Here is a 22674-nt window from a genome sequence, read left to right as displayed (position 1 = left end):
GATGTTAACGATAATATTAATGTTAATGATAATGATAATGATCTACGAAGTAGCTTTGCTAATAATGTTAATGATAATGATAATGTTAATGTTAGTGATAATGATATTGATCTACGAAGTAGCTTTGCTAATAATGATAGTGATATTGTCATTGATGAAGATCTACGAAGTAGCTTTGCTAATAATGATAATGTTAATGATAATGATAATGATAATGATAATGATAATGATAATGATAATGATAATGATAATGATAATGATAATGATAATGATAATGTTAAAGATAATTAGCTTGGCTAATAATGATAATAATAATGATAATGAAAGAGATAATTTTATATATTAGGGAACCTGCTTCGCAGATCTATTTGATGAAAAATATCAAAGGAGTAAATCTAATAGGAATAGCAATAGTAATAGCATTAGTAATAGTCCTACTAATAATATCCGTGAAGCGGTTTCACCGATATCTGCAAACATAAATGTTGATTTATATTCATGGCTAAATGATGATGATATAATCACTGAAGCCGCATTCCCAGATAACTTTAGATGTATAATATCTGGTCCTAGTGAATGTGGTAAGACATTATTATTAAAAAAATAATTCTAGCTAGTATATACTTTGATAAGCTATACACCATTGGACCTACTGGTGATCATTACCATGATATGGAAAGAATAAACCCCAAAGCAGATGTTGAATTTATTAAAGATATAAAAGATTTACCATCTCCCGATAAACTACCCAAAGATTTAAAGAAACTAATGATATTCGACGATGTTAGAGCCAAAGAACCAGTTATTAATGAATACTTTTGTAGAGGTAGACATAATAACTGTAAAATGATATATCTTAATCAAAACCTGTTCTCTCTGTATAGGCAGAGTGTTAGAGAGGAGAGAACTGTAATCTATTTATTTTATTTGAACAGAGAGGTAAAGTCTTAGCATCGATATATCAAGATTTCTATAATAATGTTGAACTTTGTTATAATGATTTTGCTAATATTTGTAATAAGGTATGGAAAGAGCCTTATAATTATATTGTCACTGATATAACTAAAAAAAAATATTAATGGTAAACTAAGAATTATGGGGATCGGAGAGTTTTGTAGTTTAGTTTAGGTATCAGGGAACCTGCTTCGCAGATAAGTCTAAGTCTAAGTACAAGTATAAGTCTAAATTAAATGTAAAGTAAAACTTAATACATCGCCATTAAAGTCTATAGGTCTTCCATGCTCATCTTTAATATGAAATTCAATATATTCTATTCTATCTTTAGTTACATTTTGATATAAGATATTAGTTGGTACAATATTTATCAAGTAACCTGGTGGTTCAGTTAGATTAAAAGTATATAGTATGTCTGTATCTTTACCATTATCTTTAGCTCCAGATATCACATTACAATGAATGTTAATAGTACTAAGACCCATAATATCAAAAATTTTCTGAGATTTACATCTACCTTTTTTATAAATTATTTTTCCAAATCCTAGTAATGAGGCTAGTGAGTTTTATCGCTAGCTATATCAAAGCCGAGTGCTCCTTGTTTTATTTCCATTAAATATTTCATCGTATTCTTATCGGGTTCTTTTATAACATTACCATCAGTTTCTTCTTTTATTAATTCTGCTATGTCAGTTAACTCATATGCTCCCGGTGTAATAGTTGAATATAGCAACGGGATTCCTTTATAATTATAATTAAGTATAGATGTAATGTTTAGGCTTGAGGTAGAGATAGGGTTAAGGTTAGGGTCAGAGCTAAGAGCCCGAGGTAAAGCTTCATCATCTTCTATAAAAGTACTAGCATATAAGAATTGATTATTTCTCCTATTCACATTAAACACCGAATTATAAACAGATAATCTAATTAAACCTAATTTTGTTGTATTAAGTATAGGTTCACTAAAGTTAAACTTTTCTGTTGGTTTTATCATTCTAAAGTTAAGTGTATACTCTTCTTTAGTTTTAGTTAAAGCTTTGTGTATCTTTTGTAGTTCATATAATATCAAGTTGTCTGTCATTTTTTATCTAATAAAAATGGATTTTAATTTGGATACAACTTATAGTTATAATAATGATATACACAAAAGTAAGATTATAAAATATAAACCTAATAATCTGGCAACAATGAATACGGTTAATACTAACATTAATATCATACTCAATAGAGAAGAGAATCACTTAAATTTGCGTGATTCATATCTAGAGATAGAGTTTGTTGTATCAGATGATGCTGGTGGTGTATTTGCTAATGATGCTAATATTAGATTAGTTAATTATGGTATGATGGCATTGTTTAGTTTAATTAAGCTTGAAATTAGTGGTGGTAGGACTATTGAATATATAGATCATTGTCATCCTAATCTATTGATATATAAGTTATTAACTAGTACTGTTGATGAATATGAGAGTGGTATTGTTAGAAATCAGGGCAATAGAGATAGCCAACTTAAAGTTGACCATATTGCTGCACAACGAGGACATATGTATATGATGGTTAAGATGAGTGATCTATTTGGTTTCGTAAATGATTTAGAAAAGATTATATATGGTTTAGGATTTAAACTATTATTAAAAATAAATAATAATGATAGAGCTCTATATAGAGTTAATGCTAATCCTGGTGCAATTGCCAATGATGGTAATAGAGAAATTAGAGATATATCATGGTGTGTACCTAGTATTGATCCTAGTAATGATAATAGAATTATTGTACAAACGGGTTTAAGTAAAAAGAATAATGTAGACTTTAGTTATTATGAAAGAAAGACATTTTATAAGAATGTGCCCAATGCTACTAACTTCTTGTTCGATCTTGGTATAGAAAGTGGTATGGAAAGACCGCAATATATAATAGTTGGTTTTGAAAATAATAATGTTAATGAACAAACTCATGATGCAAGTACATTTGATGTAATGAATGTTACTGAATGTTATTGTAAGATTGGTAGTGAGTTTTATCCCGAGGATAGAATGAAATAATAATTATGGAACCAATAATTATAATGAGGCTTTTAAAGAGATTGTTAGCTTTAATAAAGATTATAATGGGCTACCACATAATATAAAACCATATATAAATCATAGAACATTCAAAAGTAATTATAGAATATATGTATTCGATACTAGATATCAAAGGGATCATATAGGTCCACAACCAATACAACTTAATTTTAAATTTAGTGCTGCAGTTGCAGGAGTTATATGTCATGCATTAGTATTAACTAGAAAGGTTATTAGTGTTAATAGTGATGGTAATAAGATGGTTGATATAATATCATAGATATAATTTAAGTCATAGATATAATTTAAGTCATAGATATAATTTAAGTCATAGATATAACTCTAGCGATAATTATAATTTTAGATATAACTCGAGCGATAATTATAATTTTAGATATAACTCTAGCGATAATTTATAATTATAGTATATTATAGTTATTGTTATAATTATATACATAACCATATACTTATACTTATACTTATAGCTAGTCAGCTCTAATTGTTACTCTTGTTAATGACTAACTATTTTTATTAGTATTAACAAAACCTTTATCATAAATAATATCTAGTTTTTTTTATTCTCTAGAGCCAAGCCTCTAGCTTCAAGCTTAATCTTAGCCTTGGGCCTAACCTTAAGCTTGGGTTTAATAACAACAAAAGGATTATAATTTTTAACTTCCATTATTTTTTTTTATATAGAAATGAGTCTTTTAAATAAATTCAAAACTAATTCATATTGTGTTGGAGGTAGACATTATAGTGGTACTGTTAATATAAGAGGAGTTATTACTTCAAAAGGTACTAAAATGTTAAAAGGTAATTGTGTTTTATGTAGAAGGAATAAATCAATGACAGTATCTGATGCAACAATAGAAGCAGAAGGACTTAAAGATTTCTTTAAAAGTGTTGGTAAAGCTACGGTTAATTTTGGAAAGAGAGTTGCTAATAATCCAGTAAGAGCATTAGAAATAGCAAGTAAAATAGGAAGTGCAGCTGCATCTAGAAACCCTAAAGCAGCTCTAGCGGCTACACCTGATTTAATTAAATTTGCAACTACTGGTGAAGGTATAAAATTAGTACAAAAAGAGGGTTATACTTAGGTACAAAGAAAAGATAATTATTTGATTATAATTATGATTATGATTATGATTATGATTATGATTATATCCATGATTATATCCATGATTATATTATGTTTATGATTATGATTATAGCTATGATTATGATAATATATTTATCGATCGGTGTAACCGCTTCGCTGATAAATATTAATACTGATATTATTATTACTAAAAACATTGTTATTACTAAGCACTAATATCTTTAACCTAAAAAAATACTCAGCTTGTTTTTCTTGTTCTTCTTATAATCCTCATATAACTTAACAAATTCATTATACTCATCATTATCTATTTTATTATCATTCATTGATTTAGTATATAGTTTATTAAACTTATCACTAAACTGTTTACTTAAAATATACATTTGTGAATACTTTATAATTTTATTTCTAATTTTAGTATTAATTGTTTTTGATAATGAACCACAAACAGTTGCTGTAGCAAAAGCTGTTGGTATAGAATAAGCTAATCCTATACCTGTTAATGAAACTGATGTTGTTGTTGTTGCAGTTGTTGCTATTGATGATAATACTATTTCTGTTATCTCAGCTATGTTAATATAATTCTTATATCTACTTAACTTCTTATTATAGTTATTAGTTTCAGTTTCATAATAATTTCTAATATCTTTTATAATGTTAATATTGTTGTTAAATTTATTATTAGCTTGAATCTTTTCGTTTATGTATTGTTCATTAACGGTTGACAAGTTGGGATATAGTAATCTCTAACTCGGTGCTATTGGATTGGTCATTGCTTTGCTTATTTTCATTAGTAAAAATTCTTTCTATTTTCTTCATTATATCTTCTTTATTAAAACTATAATGCATCTCAAGTCTGTCTTTCTCTTTATTATCAAGTAACTTACTTTGTAAAAGTATAGCAATTATATATTGTACTATAACACCTCTAAGAGATTTATTGTATTCTTTCATTTCTCTCAGACCGTTAGTAAACATTTCATCTAAGTGTATGTTAGTTATATTCTGATTTTTTTTATTACTATCAAATTCTTGCTTTAATTGATTATATTTAGAGATAGCATCTGCAGCAACTTTATTACAAAACTTAACAGTATTTCTGACTTCATTTGTTGATTCAATAAACTCATTAATTAGTTCTTCATTAACTTGTGTTTCATTTAGTTGTAATGTTTTAGTTGTAACCTTATCAAAGTCACCCTTTCTTAGTTCAGTTAGGTTTCTACTTAAAATGTCTATTTTATTAGAAGAGGATAATAAGTTATTGTCACAATACTCTTTATTAACCACATCTTTTTCATCTCTAGGAGGATGAACATTTGTAATTTTATAGGTATCCTTCATATCAATATCATCATTATTTTCTAGGAATAACCCACGAGCCTTACTTAGTGTTAAATTGTTTCCATTCCCTATATGACGTTTCGCTTGGTTAAATCTATTTCTTGTCATTATTTATATTAAAAAATAAATCCGGCTTGCCGGCTTAGGACCGCAGGTCTATATTTAATGATTCCAAAACCTTATTATTAGATTCAAAATCAATCAACTTCATTCACTTTAAACAATTCTCTATTCCAATTAGAAGTGTAACCTTTAGAGAAGATATTACGTTTATCTGCATTTCTAACATAATCACCAACTTTAAATTTTGGTGTTTCTTTGGTAGATTTAACCTGCGAAGCAGTTTCACTGATATAGTATTTAACTTTATCTGGATTATTAGAAGCGTCAACTGGTGTCATATTAATTGTTGAGTGAATGTTATTGTTATATGTTACAACAGCATCATTTAATATATTTACCCAATTACCATCACCGTTGATGAACATTGGTTTATTTATTATGTGTAATAATGTTCTATTGAATCTCTCTATAAACACAGCCTTTAAATCACTATAAGTAGAATATAGCTCTATCCCCAAAGCGGCTTTGCCGGTTCCATATTCTTTAAGTAAAGATTTAAATGTTTTATTGTAAAACTCACTACCTCTATCTATTCATAACCTTTCTGGTTTTCGACTTTCGGAGCCACCCTGTGGACCTTCTGATAGGATTGTTTTAAAACCATTAGTTAAAGATAAACCAGATTTATTCTCTAAAGGAATAGCCCATGCATATTTTGTGAATATATCTATAACTGTTAATATAAATTATAATTATTATTGTATTTACTTAGAGATGACTTATCAATTAAATCAGCTAACTATGTTTCATCTTTTTATAGTGGTATTATTCTTTGTCTTTTAAACTTTGTTATTTGAGGACTGAATACTTCTTTAGCCAGTTGTTGTTGTTTTTCTATCGTTTTATTTATGGACATAGTCATCTGCGAAGCAGGTTCCCTGATGGACGTAGTCACGGTTTCTCCTATCAACGAAGTTGTGAGCTTGCTCATTTACCATAATTAAAAGCAAAATTATCTAGTTGGTTTTGACTAATAATAATCATAGATAATAGTTGCTTAGATATATCTAGCATTTCATCATATAACCCATCATGACCAGCTTTTCTTTCCAGTATTAATAATTCTAGTCTTTCTACTAAATTATTTGGGTTGCCATTTAATCCCCTGCCAAATATATCATCTCTTACCTCCATTATACGTTTTATTGTTCTATATCTAGCGCTTTTCTTATCCCCTTTTCCTAAATCATATCTAATATCCTTTAAAAACCTTTTAATTTTGTTTTCATCTTCCTCAACCTTATCATCATATGTTACATTTGATTTAGTAAGAAAATCAGTAAATCCTTCCGAAAACTCATATACACTATCCCTAACTAAAAATGCACCCTGCTCTAGAGTTATATCAACACCATTCATTTTATATCTCCTACTAGGTAAACCTACGAGTTCTAAATTTAATTGAGGATTAGTTTGAGCCCCCATGTCATGAAGAAGTTTGGCATTTTTTGTATCAACATAAACTGGTGCTATATCTTGAGTTTGCTTAAGAATCCCCTTTAACGTTTCACCAATCTGCGAAGCGGTTTCACCCATCCTGGAAGCAGTTTCATTAAACTGGGAACCAGCTTGCTCGATCTGCGAAGCAGTTTCACCAGTCATCTTAGTTTGTTTATCTAACTCTTGATTTTGCCAATCTCTTGCTCTTAATGTTTGTTCACCTAATGCTAGATTCCGTTCAGTGTTTTCATTTATCCGCGAAGCAGTTTCACTGATAGTTTTAGTTAAAGGATCGAATAACTCTTCTATTTCACCATAATATTGTTGTTGTTTTAATTTATCTTCTAATCTAATTCTTCTGTTTTGTTTTTCTAGATTGTTTAATTCTATAAGTTTATCTAGTTTAGTCATTTTATATGTATTGAAAAATTATAATAAGAGTAAAAAAAATGGATAATGAAAACAGCTTCTCTCTTAATCTAAAAAGATGTTTAGCTTGTAAAAGACGTTGTAATACTATAGATGAGTGTATTGACCGTATTAGGGAACCAAATCATGATGATTTAATAATTTCAACTAATTCCAAATATGTAGATGGGGCTGGGAAGATAATAAAATTTCTAGGATATAATAAAAATATAATAGCTGGAGCTACACTACATAAGAATACAATAATGGGAGACACTATGGAGAAATATATGGCTCAGATAATGATTTATAATATACTAACTGCCAACCCTATGGATGTAATGAATGAGTTAGGTCTATAATTATTTGTTATAAAAATTAACAAAGCTCATTATATAATATAATAGCAACTTCAATTAACTTTCTATCATCATTAATGGTTAGTTCTAGAATATTATTAACCAGTAGGTCTTTGTCTCCATCTAATGATCTGCGAAGCAGTTTCACTGATGCTTGGTGGATCATTTTTATTAAATCTCTTTTGAATAGATATAGATTCTCATCATGAGGATAGCTTTTAATATTATTTACATGAAATCTTTTATCATCAAATGTGTTTAGACTAATCTTACTTGTTTTTGTTGTTGGCATGTTATCACCAACTTTTGTATTCTACTTTCATCTACTGTTCTCTGTGTATTATTCATTAATGCATCATAATAATCTATGTGCCTAGCATTATTATGCTTCTTTATTCCTTTTTCTTTAGTGTTTTTAGGATAATTTTTGAAGCTATATGTTTTGGGGGACAATGATATAAAGTCCTCAATAATCCTACTTCCCAGCTCGTGCTTAAACTTGCCGGGGACATTATTATTAGTTTTTATAGGTATGTATAGATTACTTAAGTCCATATGCTCATCACTAACTTTACCTTCACTATAACTTAATACGAAACTGTCCGTATCCATATAGTGAAGTGTTAGATCTTTGAGGGATGTTTGTAGAATATTATAGAATACATCATACATGTGTAACTTACTTAATTCTAAGATAGTAACACCTTCATATACTGGAGAATCATATTCTATTTTTTTATATATTCTATTTGGCTATAATCTCTATATCTAGTTATATTCTTAAATGTTGGTTTACTTACACTTTTCATTATCTTTTCTTCATCATGCAAGAACTTGCTTTGAAAGAAGTGTAGAGGATTCATGCACATTCTTCCATATAATGAGTTATTCATTAATTTCCTTACATCCTTTTCTGCTTCAGTTTTAGCTGTTGCTCTTTTATTTGTATTGTTTTGTATATAATCGCTACATATATAATCTTGTTTAAATTTAATTACTCTATGTTTTTTTGATACTTTTACCCCCATCTTAACATAGAACTTTAACATCCTATAATGAACCATATATTCTGTTTTGTTGTTTTGGTCTAAGATTAATTTCTCTGTTCTTGCTTTACTTTTCTCTCTTTCTCTGCATCCCAATTCATTATCATTTATCTTTCTTTTATTAGGCATTAGTGCTAACTGTTCTGTTCTCTCTTTACATTCATTAGTATAATCAATATCACAAACTATATAGTAACCATGATCACTATCATCTGGAGTATTCAATATTACATCGAGGAACCCGCTTTGCGGATCTAGAGTAGTAGTAGTAATAAACTCAAAATCCTTATAAGGTAACTTTTGCATCATTGCATAACCATATAGGTTGTTTGCGTCTATGTACCATATATTTCTATTAATAACTTTATCATTAGTATTAGTATTAGTATTAGTATTATCATTAGTAATATATCTATCACCCATTAATCCGCATATACCACCTCGCTTTGCTCCAACAAAATCATCTAGCATTTGTTTATCTTGTAATGTATCTAATGTTACACCGCTTGACATTACCCAACAATCAAAACTGTAACCTGGGAGACTTCCATAATGTAGTGGATTGAGCTTGAATTCTTTCATACTTAGTTTAACATATTCATTCATGCATTAGTCTAATATTTCCACATCATTTTGTAAATACTCTATAGTTAGATCTTTACCAGTTTTATTACTGTTTTCATTATTGAAGTTATCTACTTCTTCTTGTGTTGGTAATTTATTATGTAGAGATGACCTATAAGATTATTATAGGAGTCTAAACCAAAGTATTCATATGGATATAATGTTTTAGTTTTACATCCGTATATCTTTGCCATTTGATCTAGAGGCATAGCTAAGAAGTTAAATCTGTCTAAGAATTTGAGACAACCAATGCTAAGCATCTTAGATTTACCAGCAGCTAGTGGTATGTTATCTACTTTTCTTTTATCATTATTCTGTTTAAAGAGTTCACTGTATAGTAGGTTGAAGTCATAGCCAGAGCCATTATGGAATATTACTGGAATGAAGTTTTGTTGTTTGTATCTTAGATTACATATTTTACATGCTGGTCCTCTATATTTACCAGTTTCGTGACAGTGATCTCTTACTTTATTAATACATGTTTTGCTGCAGATATGACAAGAGTTATTAGTTTCATGATATAATTTGTCTTCTTCTGTGAATATCATCTTTTCATTATGTTCGAAATTATTCTCAGTTTCTATTTCTAACAGATCTCTAGCAAATCTTTTGATGCAGCCTAGACCGAAGTAGTGTTTGAAGTTACCTTGCCAGGTGTAACCCACAGCTATTGGAATATGTTCAGCTATTACATATTTACAATCATTAGTTGTAACATCGGTGAAACCGCTTCGCGGATCAACAATGCAACATTCTATATCGGCAGTTATAACATTATTTATATTCTGACGTTTGTGTTCATTTACACAAGTAATATCTTCTTTCTTAGGACAAGCAATCTCTGGTTTGAAAGAGGTGCTGCATTCGTGTTTATCATATTTAATTTAACCAGCAGGTACACCTACCTGCTCGTGTTTATCATATTTAATTTAAACCAATAGCTACACCTATCACAATAATATTTAATGTTGTTTTTATTTGGTCGTTCTAACAAGGTCTCTATATTTTTTATTAGGGCACAGTGTTCTATTTGACCATTACTCCAAACTAGTATTCTTACATCTTTTCTATCTTTATTAAAATCATCCACTTGTTTAAACAATTCTATTTTACCATTACCACAAGGTGTGTATACCCAAATATTAATATTATACAATTTCTGTATTCTTTTTATATAAGCAAAATCATCTTCATGTTGTTGTCTTGGTTCAATTAGTTTATCTACATATTTACTTTCTCGAGTTGCATGGTGTGGGGCGGGATGTAGCCAAGCAGTTATAGTTAGTTGTAAGCAATTGTATTTATAACTACGTATATTTAATATCGACTTAGAGTTTTTGAGATCAGGAGGTAAATCTATATAACTACCAATAGACGCTTTAGTTGGTTCAATGTTTAACTGAATACTTCTTATTCCAAGAAACTCAAAATCATAACCATAACCTTCATATATTTCCTTTTCGAAATCTAGCCACAGATTGAAGTCACCATATTCATATATTGCATTATTATTAATATAATCAGTATTGAAAAATATTTTAGTAGTTTTAACTTCTGCTTTGGTTCTCTTTTTATAATCACATTCAGCCGTGATCTTGTATTTAAAACTCTTAACTTTACGAAACTGGTAACAGTTTTTAATTTCTTCTAAAGAGTAATTAGTTGCTTCAGCTATATCTTCAATGTAATTCACACCTTTATCAGTAATACAAAATTCTCACATGTTCTGACTTGAGTTTATGTCGAAGTCTTCTGTGTTTTCTAGATACATGCGATTGTGACTATATGAATGAGTAGTTAGAGCTGTTTTACTTCTAAATTCTTCATGACATTCTTTACATTCATATCCGTGAAACGGCTTCGCCGATTTAATTCTGCTGTAGATATCCTCTTCAGTTTTAGTTTTAGTTTTGGTGGCTGGTTTAGTTTTAATAATATAATCATCTTCATCCAAATTATACACCCTCTCCGAGATTTCCTCTTCCTCAGACCCAAACATTTTCTCCAATAGTTCCTTATGTTTGAGATCGTATGATAGATGCCTATATAAAGCCTTCTTTGATTCAAAGGATAGATTACAGACATCGCAGAAGTTTATGACACTAGTATTTGTTGATTGAGACATGATGTATTTTTTTAGGGAAATAATCAAAAAATAATATTTCGAAAAATGAGAATGAAATGCAAAAAGTGTATAAATAAGTCTTGGAAAGAATGTTGTAATAATTGTAAAGAATTAGAATATTCTTGTTATGTTTGTAAAAATATGGTTAAGGTTAAAGATTATATAGAACATTTGGGATATCATTATTCTGATCCTGATCAATATCTAACGTGTAGTATGTGTAATGTTTATAAACATATATCATTATATAGATGTAGAAATAGGAAATGTAGACTATGTATTTATCTTCATAGATATAGATATGGTCATACTAGAAATCAATTCAGAGAGCATGTTTATAAGTATAATATTCAAGAAGACATAGAAAAACACTAATCACTGTGTTTCCACCGATCTCAGTGTTTTTGACTGTATACCCATCACAGTGTGTCCCATATACAGTCTCACAGCAGGGATCATCCTTTTTAAGAACTGTGAATTTGGTTTTTTTGTCTCACTTAGTTTTATAGTATTTCATCAGAGTCGGGGGACGTTCACTGGAGTCAGTGAGGAAGGAAACCCAAACCTTCCCTTTGCTAAAGCAACTTAACTAGACTCGATGATTTAACCACTACACCAAGTGAGACAGAAAGTTTTATTTTTAAATTGATTAAATATTGATTAGGGGATATATGAAAATTTTTATTATTTTAATATTTCTTTCAATTTTTGTTCAAGTTTTTTCGCAAGTTGTTTTTACGTGCTTTTTACACGGTCTCATCTGCGAAGCAGTTTCACTGATTAGTTTTATACTAGTATCTGGGGACGTCCACCGGAGTCGGTGGGGATAGAACCCAAACTATCCGTCTGACAACAGTTAATTACCAGCTTAATTCTGTACTAGTGGTTTGCACTAAGTGAGACAAGAGATGATAGATTTAAAATATAAAAGCAGTGAATATAGAGCTAATATATAGTAGTGGATAAAACAAGGGATTCAACAAACAGTAAAATTTGGCCCGATTCGACATGCGCGATTAGCGTTAGGAGAAAGGGACAAATTTTACTGGTAGTTGGAAGCCTTGTTTTATCCACTACTATCATGGTGATTACATTTTTTCTGAAATGTTTGAGATGATTGTTGGTTTGACTCTTTAACATTATTATCGTCGTTCTCAAAGCTCATGGGCATGTTTTGAATTAAGCTACTTAAATTCGATTTTTTTAATCATTAACGCTGACGTATTTATCCTCCCCGAGTCGAGATTTTTCAAAAAAATTATGTAAGAAATGCGCTGACAAGTGCTGAAAAAAAAATAAATTTCAGCGGATAAAAATTGTATATAATAATTATCCGCTTAATATGCTGAATTTTGAACACATATTTTACACAATTTCAGCACGTGTCAACACATTCAGTGGATAACTATGTAAGATTTATCCGGTAAAAAATAGTTTTTTCAAGCGCTTGTCAGCGCATTTCTTACATATATTTCATTTTTCACCAGCTATCTTAGATAAATTGAACGCTTTCAGTACACAATTTTGGCACTTTCAGCACTTATGTTACCTATTTTCAAATCTTTTCATTATTTTTTCTACTTATGTACATACAGAAGCAGCACCAGAGCAAGACTAAACAACATTGCACTAGAGCCGTCCAACTTACAAATAGTTGGAAATCTGCCGAAAGATTTAAGAATTTTGCCAACTCTTAACATAAAGCAGTTATCGCAGCTGGAGTATATAGCCAATTTACCTGATTGAATAAAAACCAGGCAACTTAAGCATTATTGTCTTCCTCCCGTTAGATAAAATGAAAGCGTGACGCCTCTCAGATGTTCTGTTTTTCAAAAATATGAAGAATCATTAAAAAAAATAGCGCAGATTTGTGATTGGTTAATGGCTCCACTAAATTGCAAAAGATGAAGAACCGTGCATACTGACTACGTTATTGGTAATAGTGAGCAATAAAGTTGCACGTAAAATTTGAAGTAAGGAATGTGCTGGAAGCGCTGAAATTCTCTTTTATTTTGAAGTGCTGAAATTATGTAAAAATTGTGCTGAATTTTTGAAGTGCTGAATTTATCTGAGGAATGTATTGAAAGATGTGCTGAATTTTTGTAGGAGATGTGCTGAAATTATGCAAGGAATGTGCTGAAACTGTTGAATTCTGGATTTTTGGAAGTACTGAATTTTTGTAAGAGAAGTGCTGAAAAATGTGCTGAAATTATGTAAGAAATGCGTTGACAAGAGCTGGAAATATTTTTATTCAGCACATTCAGCGCCTAACACTAAACTTTTAGCACATTCAGCTTTTTCCTTACAAAAATTAGCACATTCAGCTGATCTCTTACAAAATTTTCCGCTTACACCCGCTCAAATCTCGACCCGGGGCCCCTGGGTGTACTTGTTTGGATTGATGTAACCAGGAGTAACTGTTTAGATCTTTGTGTTGTTGGGTGCGAAGAGAATAGATCGAAAGTAGAACATGTCGAAAGCAAAATTTTTGTACAATAGATTGGAAATTAAATTCTTCAAGTTGCATATTGGCTATTAAGATTTAAGCGCTCATTTATAAATACAGTGATGATATTGATATATTTTACTTATAATACACTTGTTATAAAATGTTCAGTTGTGATATTTTGTTCGGTTGTGATAGATTAATATCAAGTTCCATGGGCCTCTAATGTATGGCAATGGCTTGCGAGGCATAGTCAGGCGGTTATTTTACGACAGTTCTCAGATAACGCTTAATTTTATCCCATTAAAATAGAGATTAGTTTTCGATCTATTGTCCCTATTTTTCTGCTTTGGATCTATTGATATATATCCTTTCGATATATTGCCCGGCATTGCTTTATCCATCGAAATTTAAGTTCATTTCATTTTCACTTGACTTTAATTTCGTTATTTTTGTGCGGCCCAGAGATTAATTATCTTTCAAACGAGCAATTTTCATAATTGTTGCATGTAATTTCTCTCTATACCTGCACTATGAGGAAAAGATAAAAATATGCGCTATAGCTCATTTTGCATGTTGTTTTTATCTTCATCCCACTAATAGCATCAAAAATGCTTCCTTAAAGAGTGCATAGTACGCGTTTTAACTTCGAATTACGTTGTGTATTTTCACAACGCCCTAACCCACGCAGCCGAAGTTGACAAGTTGCACTGTTAGTGGTATCGGAATTTTTGTTCTCAATTAGAGAAATCCGCTAAATTAGCCACACTAAAAAATCTAAGAACAAAATGAATTCACTTGTATCAATTATTCATATATAGTTACAGGGAGCACGTCGTTTATCTTTCCATGAAAAATTAATTCATCGGCCATTTGTAAATTCGGCTAGCATTTGCTTCAAGCAGTTCTACCATGTAAAACACTAGCTGAATAGAATCCAGACGGCGTATGCTATTAATGTGAAACTTTTCATTTTGAGGCGCTGTGTCGTGATTTGAATCAAATTCGTCCCCCGTGGCTTCTAATCGCGATTTGCGCTAATTGCGCAAGCTCCCTTTGAATGCGTCCCTAAAGGGCTCGCAGCCAAGTCAAACAAGGACAAACAATATACTTTTATGACTGCAACAAATACTTAATCTTTGGCGGAGGGGGGGGGGGGGGGGGGCGGAGGGGTGAAGTTCGCGCATACAGGCCAGAAATTTATTTGTTCCCAAGTGTTTTTTGATTGTTAAAACAGTTAAAAATTAAAGCATCGTTTTTTTTACAACAAAAGAAAAGAATGATTATTAGAACATAAAAGTTGTTTTCGGCAGATTGTCTAGCAACGCTCCTTTATTTTGAAGCTGTTTGAAGTTGAATGCGTCCAATAAAACCTTCATTTTCAAACATTTCAGAATTCAATGGAGAAGTATCCAAAAATATCTTGCTATATGTCCCGAATGATCAGTAATAGTACAGATAAACAAGGAGGCTCGGTAATGTGCGTTCGCAAATTAAGTTCCGACCCCGCTCATCTACATTTTTCACTTAATTGTCTACCAAATGAGGAAGAGATTAAAAAATTAACAAATCAACATATCGTTCAACAAACTACTGAAAGAATAAAATAATCTACTCTAGAGAGCCTATGAGACCTGTGGCTACCATAATATGACTACCAGAAAAGACGGCAATAAAAATCAATTAGTTACAAATATTGATTACGACCAAAACTCCTTGTCCATTTTTTGAAAACCACTAATAACCAAATCAAAATGGCATCAGATAAAATTTATACTAAGAAGATTAACCGGTACTTTTTGGAACAAAATGAGGGACTTTTCCTCAATGCGTTTATTAAAACATTGCTTCTTTAAAAAAAGAATGAAATTCGAACTGATTAGAAACAATAGGCATCAAATTAAACAACTGAGAGAGTCTTTTATACCTCAATAAAGAGTGACTGAGGCCTTTCATTATCCAGGATATGTCATACGACTACAAAAAGAACGACAAATACAGGCAAAAACAAAAAATTTGCGCGAAAAATTATACACGAAAACGTTGTCCCCCTAATCAATTAAATATTAAGCTGATCACTAAAAACAATACAAATCTTCGTTTGCATTTTTTGCAGGTGACAACATTTGTAAATCAAATGACGCCCATTATTGTGATACTGTGAAACGAAAACAAAAACCTACGAAAATGGGCAAATATGCAAAAATCGCGAAAATTCGTTTCATTAAAACTCGTTGTTCCGAGAAGAAAGACCATTTGAGGAAAATAAAACCGTCAAAATTCATAGCCAACAAAGGCATTCGACTAAAAGGATAGACAGTTTGTCTTTCAACTAACGGGAAAAACAATTGCGACTGTTATTAAGGAGTATAAATCATAAGACTATAAAATAACGTTAACTACAAGCTGAACTAATAATTTTCACAAACAACATTACGAAACACAGTTTTGAAGCCATTAAATTTATCAACCGTGGGAATATAGCTTCTTCACTTGCATCTCCTCCGATCGTCATAACGTGTTTTTGTAGAACGACTATCACAAAATGACAACAAAAAACCACAAAAACTGAAAAGTATCTAAACTTCACAAAATTGTTCTGAAACAAATTGTCTAAGCCCTGAAGACATGATTTAAAAACTTTAAACAACAGAAAAATTATTGTTTGATTGAACAAAACATTAAAAAGAGCTCTAAATAATGAGGCTATTTTACGAAAATGATACAACATTGTAAAATACGAAAAAACGCAAACAAGAGCGAAAAGGGATAAGTTAAAGAATACTATTACTCTTTTTTCAGAAATTTAATTTGAAAGTCAAAATAACCATTATCTATTTACCGATATCAGTTGTTAAGTTCATTTGTTTATCTATAGTTGGCCACTGAGACCTTTAATTACATAATATTTGGCATATGACAACGAAAATTAACAACAAATAAAGGGCAAAAATAAAAAACTCCAATTTCTGCAAGAGAACGGTGTCGCAGCCCTTCAAACCATATGTCATATATATGGCAAAACAAAAAATATGTTCAGTTTCAAATGTTGTAAAGCTTTTTTCAGTTAGATTGTCAAATAATATGACAGTTTGAAAAAGAAACAAAATAACAGCAAAAATGGGCAATTATGCAGAAAAATCCGAAAATTTGGTATGAAAACTCGTAGTACCGAAAGCAAGAAAACCCTCTGTTAAAACAATCGGTCACAAAAGTATTTTGTATTGTTCAGGGAGGAAAGGATGACCGGTACTTACTGAGAATAAGCAAATTAATGACTAAAAAAATATAAAAATTTGACATGTTCAAAAAATCACAGAAAAACAATTACATTCAATAACATAAAGAGTCATTAGGTAACCACCGAATGAATAGAAAATGTTCACTTGCACCTCCTGAGGAAGAAATTTAGATCTTTGAGTGGTTAAATTTAAAAATCTGACTGCCAACAGAATAACAATTGAAAGCAAAAGACAAGATTTCAGTTAAATTTTATTAAAATTCTTCCTCAAAGCCTTAAAAACCCTTTGGTTCTCTCAAAACAAACTGTATCTACATTCGGTCTTAATTTTACGTAAATTGGGGTTGTCATTAACTGAGCTGTGAATAAAAAATATTGTCAGTAATTAATATTAAAAAAACAATAGCGAAATAATTTGAAAAAGGCAGCATCAAAATAAAAACCAAAAAGTCCCGAATTCTAAGAATCCATGATATTATTGAACCTTTCCCTGATTTTGTCGCGCGCCCAGCGAACCGACCAAGTGTTCCAAGTGTTTGCAATTTGGACCAATTGTTGAAGGGAATTCTTCAAATATTAAGAATAAAACAACTCTACCAATTGCTGCAAGAGAACGGTGTCGAAGCCCTTCAAACCATATGTCATATATATGTAAAAACAAAAAACATGTTCAGTTTCAAATGTTGTAAAGCTTTTTTCAGTTAGATTGTCAAATAATGTGACAGTTTGAAAAAGAAACAAAACAGCAAAAATGGGCAATTAGGCAGAAAAGTCCGAAAATTTTGTATGAAAACTCGTAGTACCGAAAGCAAGAAAACCTCTGTTAAAACAATCGGTCACAAAAGTATTTTGTATTCTGCAGGGAGGAAAGGATCACCGGTAATTATTGAGAATAAGCAAATTGTTGACTAAAATAATATAAAAATTTGACATGTTCAAAAAATCACAGAAAAACAATTACATTCAATAACATAAAGAGTCATTAGGTAACAACCGAATGAATAGAAAAGAATCACTTGCACCTCTTGAGGAAAAAATTTAGATCTTTGAGTGGTTAAATTTAAAAATCTGACTGCCAAAAGAATAACAATTGAAAGCAAAAGAAAAGAATTCAGTTAAATTTTATTAAAATTCTTCCTCAAAGCCTTAAAAACCCTTTGGTTCTCTCAAAACAAACTGTATCTACATTCGGTCTCAATTTTACGTAAATTGGAGTTGTCATTAACTGAGCTGTGAATAAAAAATATTGTCAGTAATTAATATTAAAAAAACAATAGCAAAATATTTTGAAAAAGGCAGCATCAAAATAAAAACCAAAAAGTCCCGGATTCTAAGAATTCATGATATTATTGAACCTCTCCCTGATTTTGTCGCGCGCCCAGCAAACCGACCAAGTGTTCCAAGTGTTTGCAATTTGGACCAATTGTTGAAGGGAATTCTTCAAATATTAAGAATAAAATAACTCTACCAATTGCTGCAAGAGAACGGTGTCGAAGCCCTTCAAACCATATGTCATATATATGTAAAAACAAAAAACATGTTCAGTTTCAAATGTTGTAAAGCTTTTTTCAGTTAGATTGTCAAATAATGTGACAGTTTGAAAAAGAAACAAAACAGCAAAAATGGGCAATTAGGCAGAAAAGTCCGAAAATTTTGTATGAAAACTCGTAGTACCGAAAGCAAGAAAACCCTCTGTTAAAACAATCGGTCACAAAAGTATTTTGTATTCTGCAGGGAGGAAAGGATCACCAGTAATTATTGAGAATAAGCAAATTGTTGACTAAAATAATATAAAAATTTGACATGTTCAAAAAATCACAGAAAAACAATTACATTCAATAACATAAAGAGTCATTAGGTAACAACCGAATGAATAGAAAAGAATCACTTGCACCTCTTGAGGAAAAAATTTAGATCTTTGAGTGGTTAAATTTAAAAATCTGACTGCCAAAAGAATAACAATTGAAAGCAAAAGACAAGAATTCAGTTAAATTTTATTAAAATTCTTCCTCAAAGCCTTAAAAACCCTTTGGTTCTCTCAAAACAAACTGTATCTACATTCGGTCTCAATTTTACGTAAATTGGAGTTGTCATTAACTGAGCTTTGAATAAAAAATATTGTCAGTAATTAATATTAAAAAAACAATAGCAAAATATTTTGAAAAAGGCAGCATCAAAATAAAAACCAAAAAGTCCCGGATTCTAAGAATTCATGATATTATTGAACCTCTCCCTGATTTTGTCGTGCGCCCAGCAAACCGACCAAGTGTTTCAAGTGTTTGCAATTTGGACCAATTGTTGAAGGGAATTCTTCAAATATTAAGAATAAAATAACTCAACCAATTGCTGCAAGAGAACGGTGTCGAAGCCCTTCAAACCATATGTCATATATATGTAAAAACAAAAAACATGTTCAGTTTCAAATGTTGTAAAGCTTTTTTCAGTTAGATTGTCAAATAATGTGACAGTTTGAAAAAGAAACAAAACAGCAAAAATGGGCAATTAGGCAGAAAAGTCCGAATTTTGTATGAAAACTCGTAGTACCGAAAGCAAGAAAACCCTCTGTTAAAACAATCGGTCACAAAAGTATTTTGTATTCTGCAGGGAGGAAAGGATCACCGGTAATTATTGAGAATAAGCAAATTGTTGACTAAAATAATATAAAAATTTGACATGTTCAAAAAATCACAGAAAAACAATTACATTCAATAACATAAAGAGTCATTAGCTAACAACCGAATGAATAGAAAAGAATCACTTGCACCTCTTGAGGAAAAAATTTAGATCTTTGAGTGGTTAAATTTAAAAATCTGACTGCCAAAAGAATAACAATTGAAAGCAAAAGACAAGAATTCAGTTAAATTTTATTAAAATTCTTCCTCAAAGCCTTAAAAAGCCTTTGGTTCTCTCAAAACAAACTGTATCTACATTCGGTCTCAATTTTACGTAAATTGGAGTTGTCATTAACTGAGCTGTGAATAAAAAATATTGTCAGTAATTAATATTAAAAAAACAATAGCAAAATATTTTGAAAAAGGCAGCATCAAAATAAAAACCAAAAAGTCCCGGATTCTAAGAATTCATGATATTATTGAACCTCTCCCTGATTTTGTCGCGCGCCCAGCAAACCGACCAAGTGTTCCAAGTGTTTGCAATTTAGACTAATTGTTGAAGGGAATTCTTCAAATATTAAGAAAAAACAACGATTCATTTTGTATAATTATTGAGTTAAATTTGCAAAAAAATAGCAAAGTTTTAATTCCTGAAGACTTTCATACGGCCCCTAATTGCAAGTAGTGCTCTTTTTGAGATTAGGGAGTCTGTGTTATGGTTTCTAGGTGACTAAGTTTGGCAAACTTTAACAAGGTGGACCAAAAATGCATATTTTGTGCCATTTTTGATTTGATTTTTAAAAAATTTGATTTTTAAAAATTTTGTCAAAAATTTCAGCCAAAGAAATTTCAATTAAACAATTCAGCCACGCTCTTCTATCTCTAAGGGTAACAACAAGTTTGCCGTTAAAAATTTTAACTTATTTTGAATTATGTTATCGAAATTTTGCGAAATTTTAGCAAAAATTACTTAAAATATGAACAAAAACAGTCGAATGTTCAGAAAACTTTAAACCTCGATAACTCCCTGTAAAAAAGAAAATGGAAAAAATCTTTTTAGTTCCGTATTCTACGCTGGACGGGCTTTTTAATGATATCACTCACAATTCTGTACGATGAATATATCGATCGGCCAAAATTGACTGAACAAAAATAACCCAGTTGAGTATATAGTTCCTCCCTCCCCACTAATGTGGGGGTCGGAATAATAAAATCCTTTGCTTATAAATCGGCAATTTGTGGTTATTTGGAGTCTTTCCCATTGTAGCCCCCCACGCAATAGCAGCCCCCCTTAAAATCACATCCAGAGATAATATGCTGAGGTTGAGTAATGTGCGTTTATGCTTCAAGATTATAATTGTCCACTCCAAGACACAAGCTACGGATAAACATGAGCCAGTGGTCCACGAGGAGCAAAAACAAAATTTCTATGTAAACTGGAGCCCCTTGAAATGTTTTCCAGAGTTATCGCTAATGTTTGTTGAAATACTGTTACAGTATTGACAAAAAACAACATACAAACAACATTGCAATACTCCACATTCGAAAGGTACTTCGGAAAAGAGTCAATTAGAATATGTTATGTTAATCCAAATTCTTGTAAAAAGCAATTCATTTGGTTTTCAGTTAGTTTGGGCTTCCAAAAATACTCAGAATTGAAAAACTCCAGAATTGAAAAACTTGCAAGATTCTTGTAAGATTCTCGAAGATTTTGAATCAGGACTCAAAATTTTTTCCATGGATTTCACCTTTGTAACTTGTTTAATGAACAAAAAAATTTGCTTCAAAGGTGCTTTCTAAAACAGCCTTCTAAAACATAGGGCCCTGATTAATTTTTCTGCCTGGATTGACATCTTGCAAGAATCTTGCAAGAATCTTGCAAAGTTTTGAATCAGCTTGCAAGATTCTTGCAAGTTTTAAATTCACTCATCACTATAGGGTCGTCTTCGCCAGTTGTGTGAGCTTGCGCAGTACAGAATAGAGAGAGAATGTAGAATAGAGGGGGAGGGTACCTGAAAGAAGTTGATGATGATGTTGGTGGATTTTCCTCCGCTAATGTCTCTGAGGTCACCTCCCTCCTTCCCCATCTCCTCTTCCTCGTCCTCTCCTGAGCACCCGTCTAAACTCTCGTACGAGTCAGACATGCGGAAGAGAGAACCCACCTGAAACACATGTTTGAATTAGTTTTGAGCTGAACTAACTCAACATCTGAGTGGGAGATGGCTTGAAATGCAGATTATGTACCCAAGGTGAGGCCCGCGACCCATGATAGGCATTCGGCACACCGACTTGGGTTGTGGACAGGAGGGTCCAGACCGAATAGACATTACGACAGAATGTTGGAAACAACCGATCAGACCCCAGGCCAGGCCATCTGCGAGACCGAAATAAAATATATAGACGAAACTTACTAAATTTGTAAGTTACATTTTTTTTAAACAAAAACCTCGAAATAAAATTTTGGTCTAATTTTGATTTTTGATAAAAAAAAACTGTCTACATTATTAGAAAGTGTGGCGCTGAAGTGACCGTTTTCTAAGGCGAGTTTCAATTTGGTGAGTTTCATCAACCGTTCTAACTTCATTAGCGGTTGTATAGGTCGGCTGTTGTTAATAAAACAATGAAATCAGGGACCCCAGAGGAACAGTTCTTGCCTCGGGCTGGAGGTCGCGGCTCTGATTCAGTTGGCACTCTTAATAGAGCAACAAGGAAACTTGACATCAACTGTGCTTTGCACAGGAGGTGTTTCAACCTATCAATTAACCAGTGTCACCGTAATTAAAGCAATTG

General features: G+C 31.2%; 1 protein-coding gene across 1 annotated transcript in view; it reads right to left on the bottom strand.

The window, feature by feature from the left end:
• LOC142336638 (uncharacterized) overlaps window positions 1-22674 on the bottom strand; it is a 192653-nt gene that overhangs the window by 12492 nt on the left and 157487 nt on the right. The window contains exon 7 of the mRNA XM_075385547.1: window positions 21897-22065. Within this exon, the coding sequence (XP_075241662.1) occupies window positions 21897-22065 (169 nt within the window). The remainder of the gene's footprint in view (window positions 1-21896; window positions 22066-22674) is intronic.

This window comes from Convolutriloba macropyga, chromosome 3, assembly GCF_964194025.1.
Source record: "Convolutriloba macropyga chromosome 3, txConMacr16.3, whole genome shotgun sequence".
Lineage (NCBI taxonomy): Eukaryota > Metazoa > Xenacoelomorpha > Acoela > Convolutidae > Convolutriloba > Convolutriloba macropyga.
This window is presented reverse-complemented; position numbering and strand designations above follow the sequence as displayed.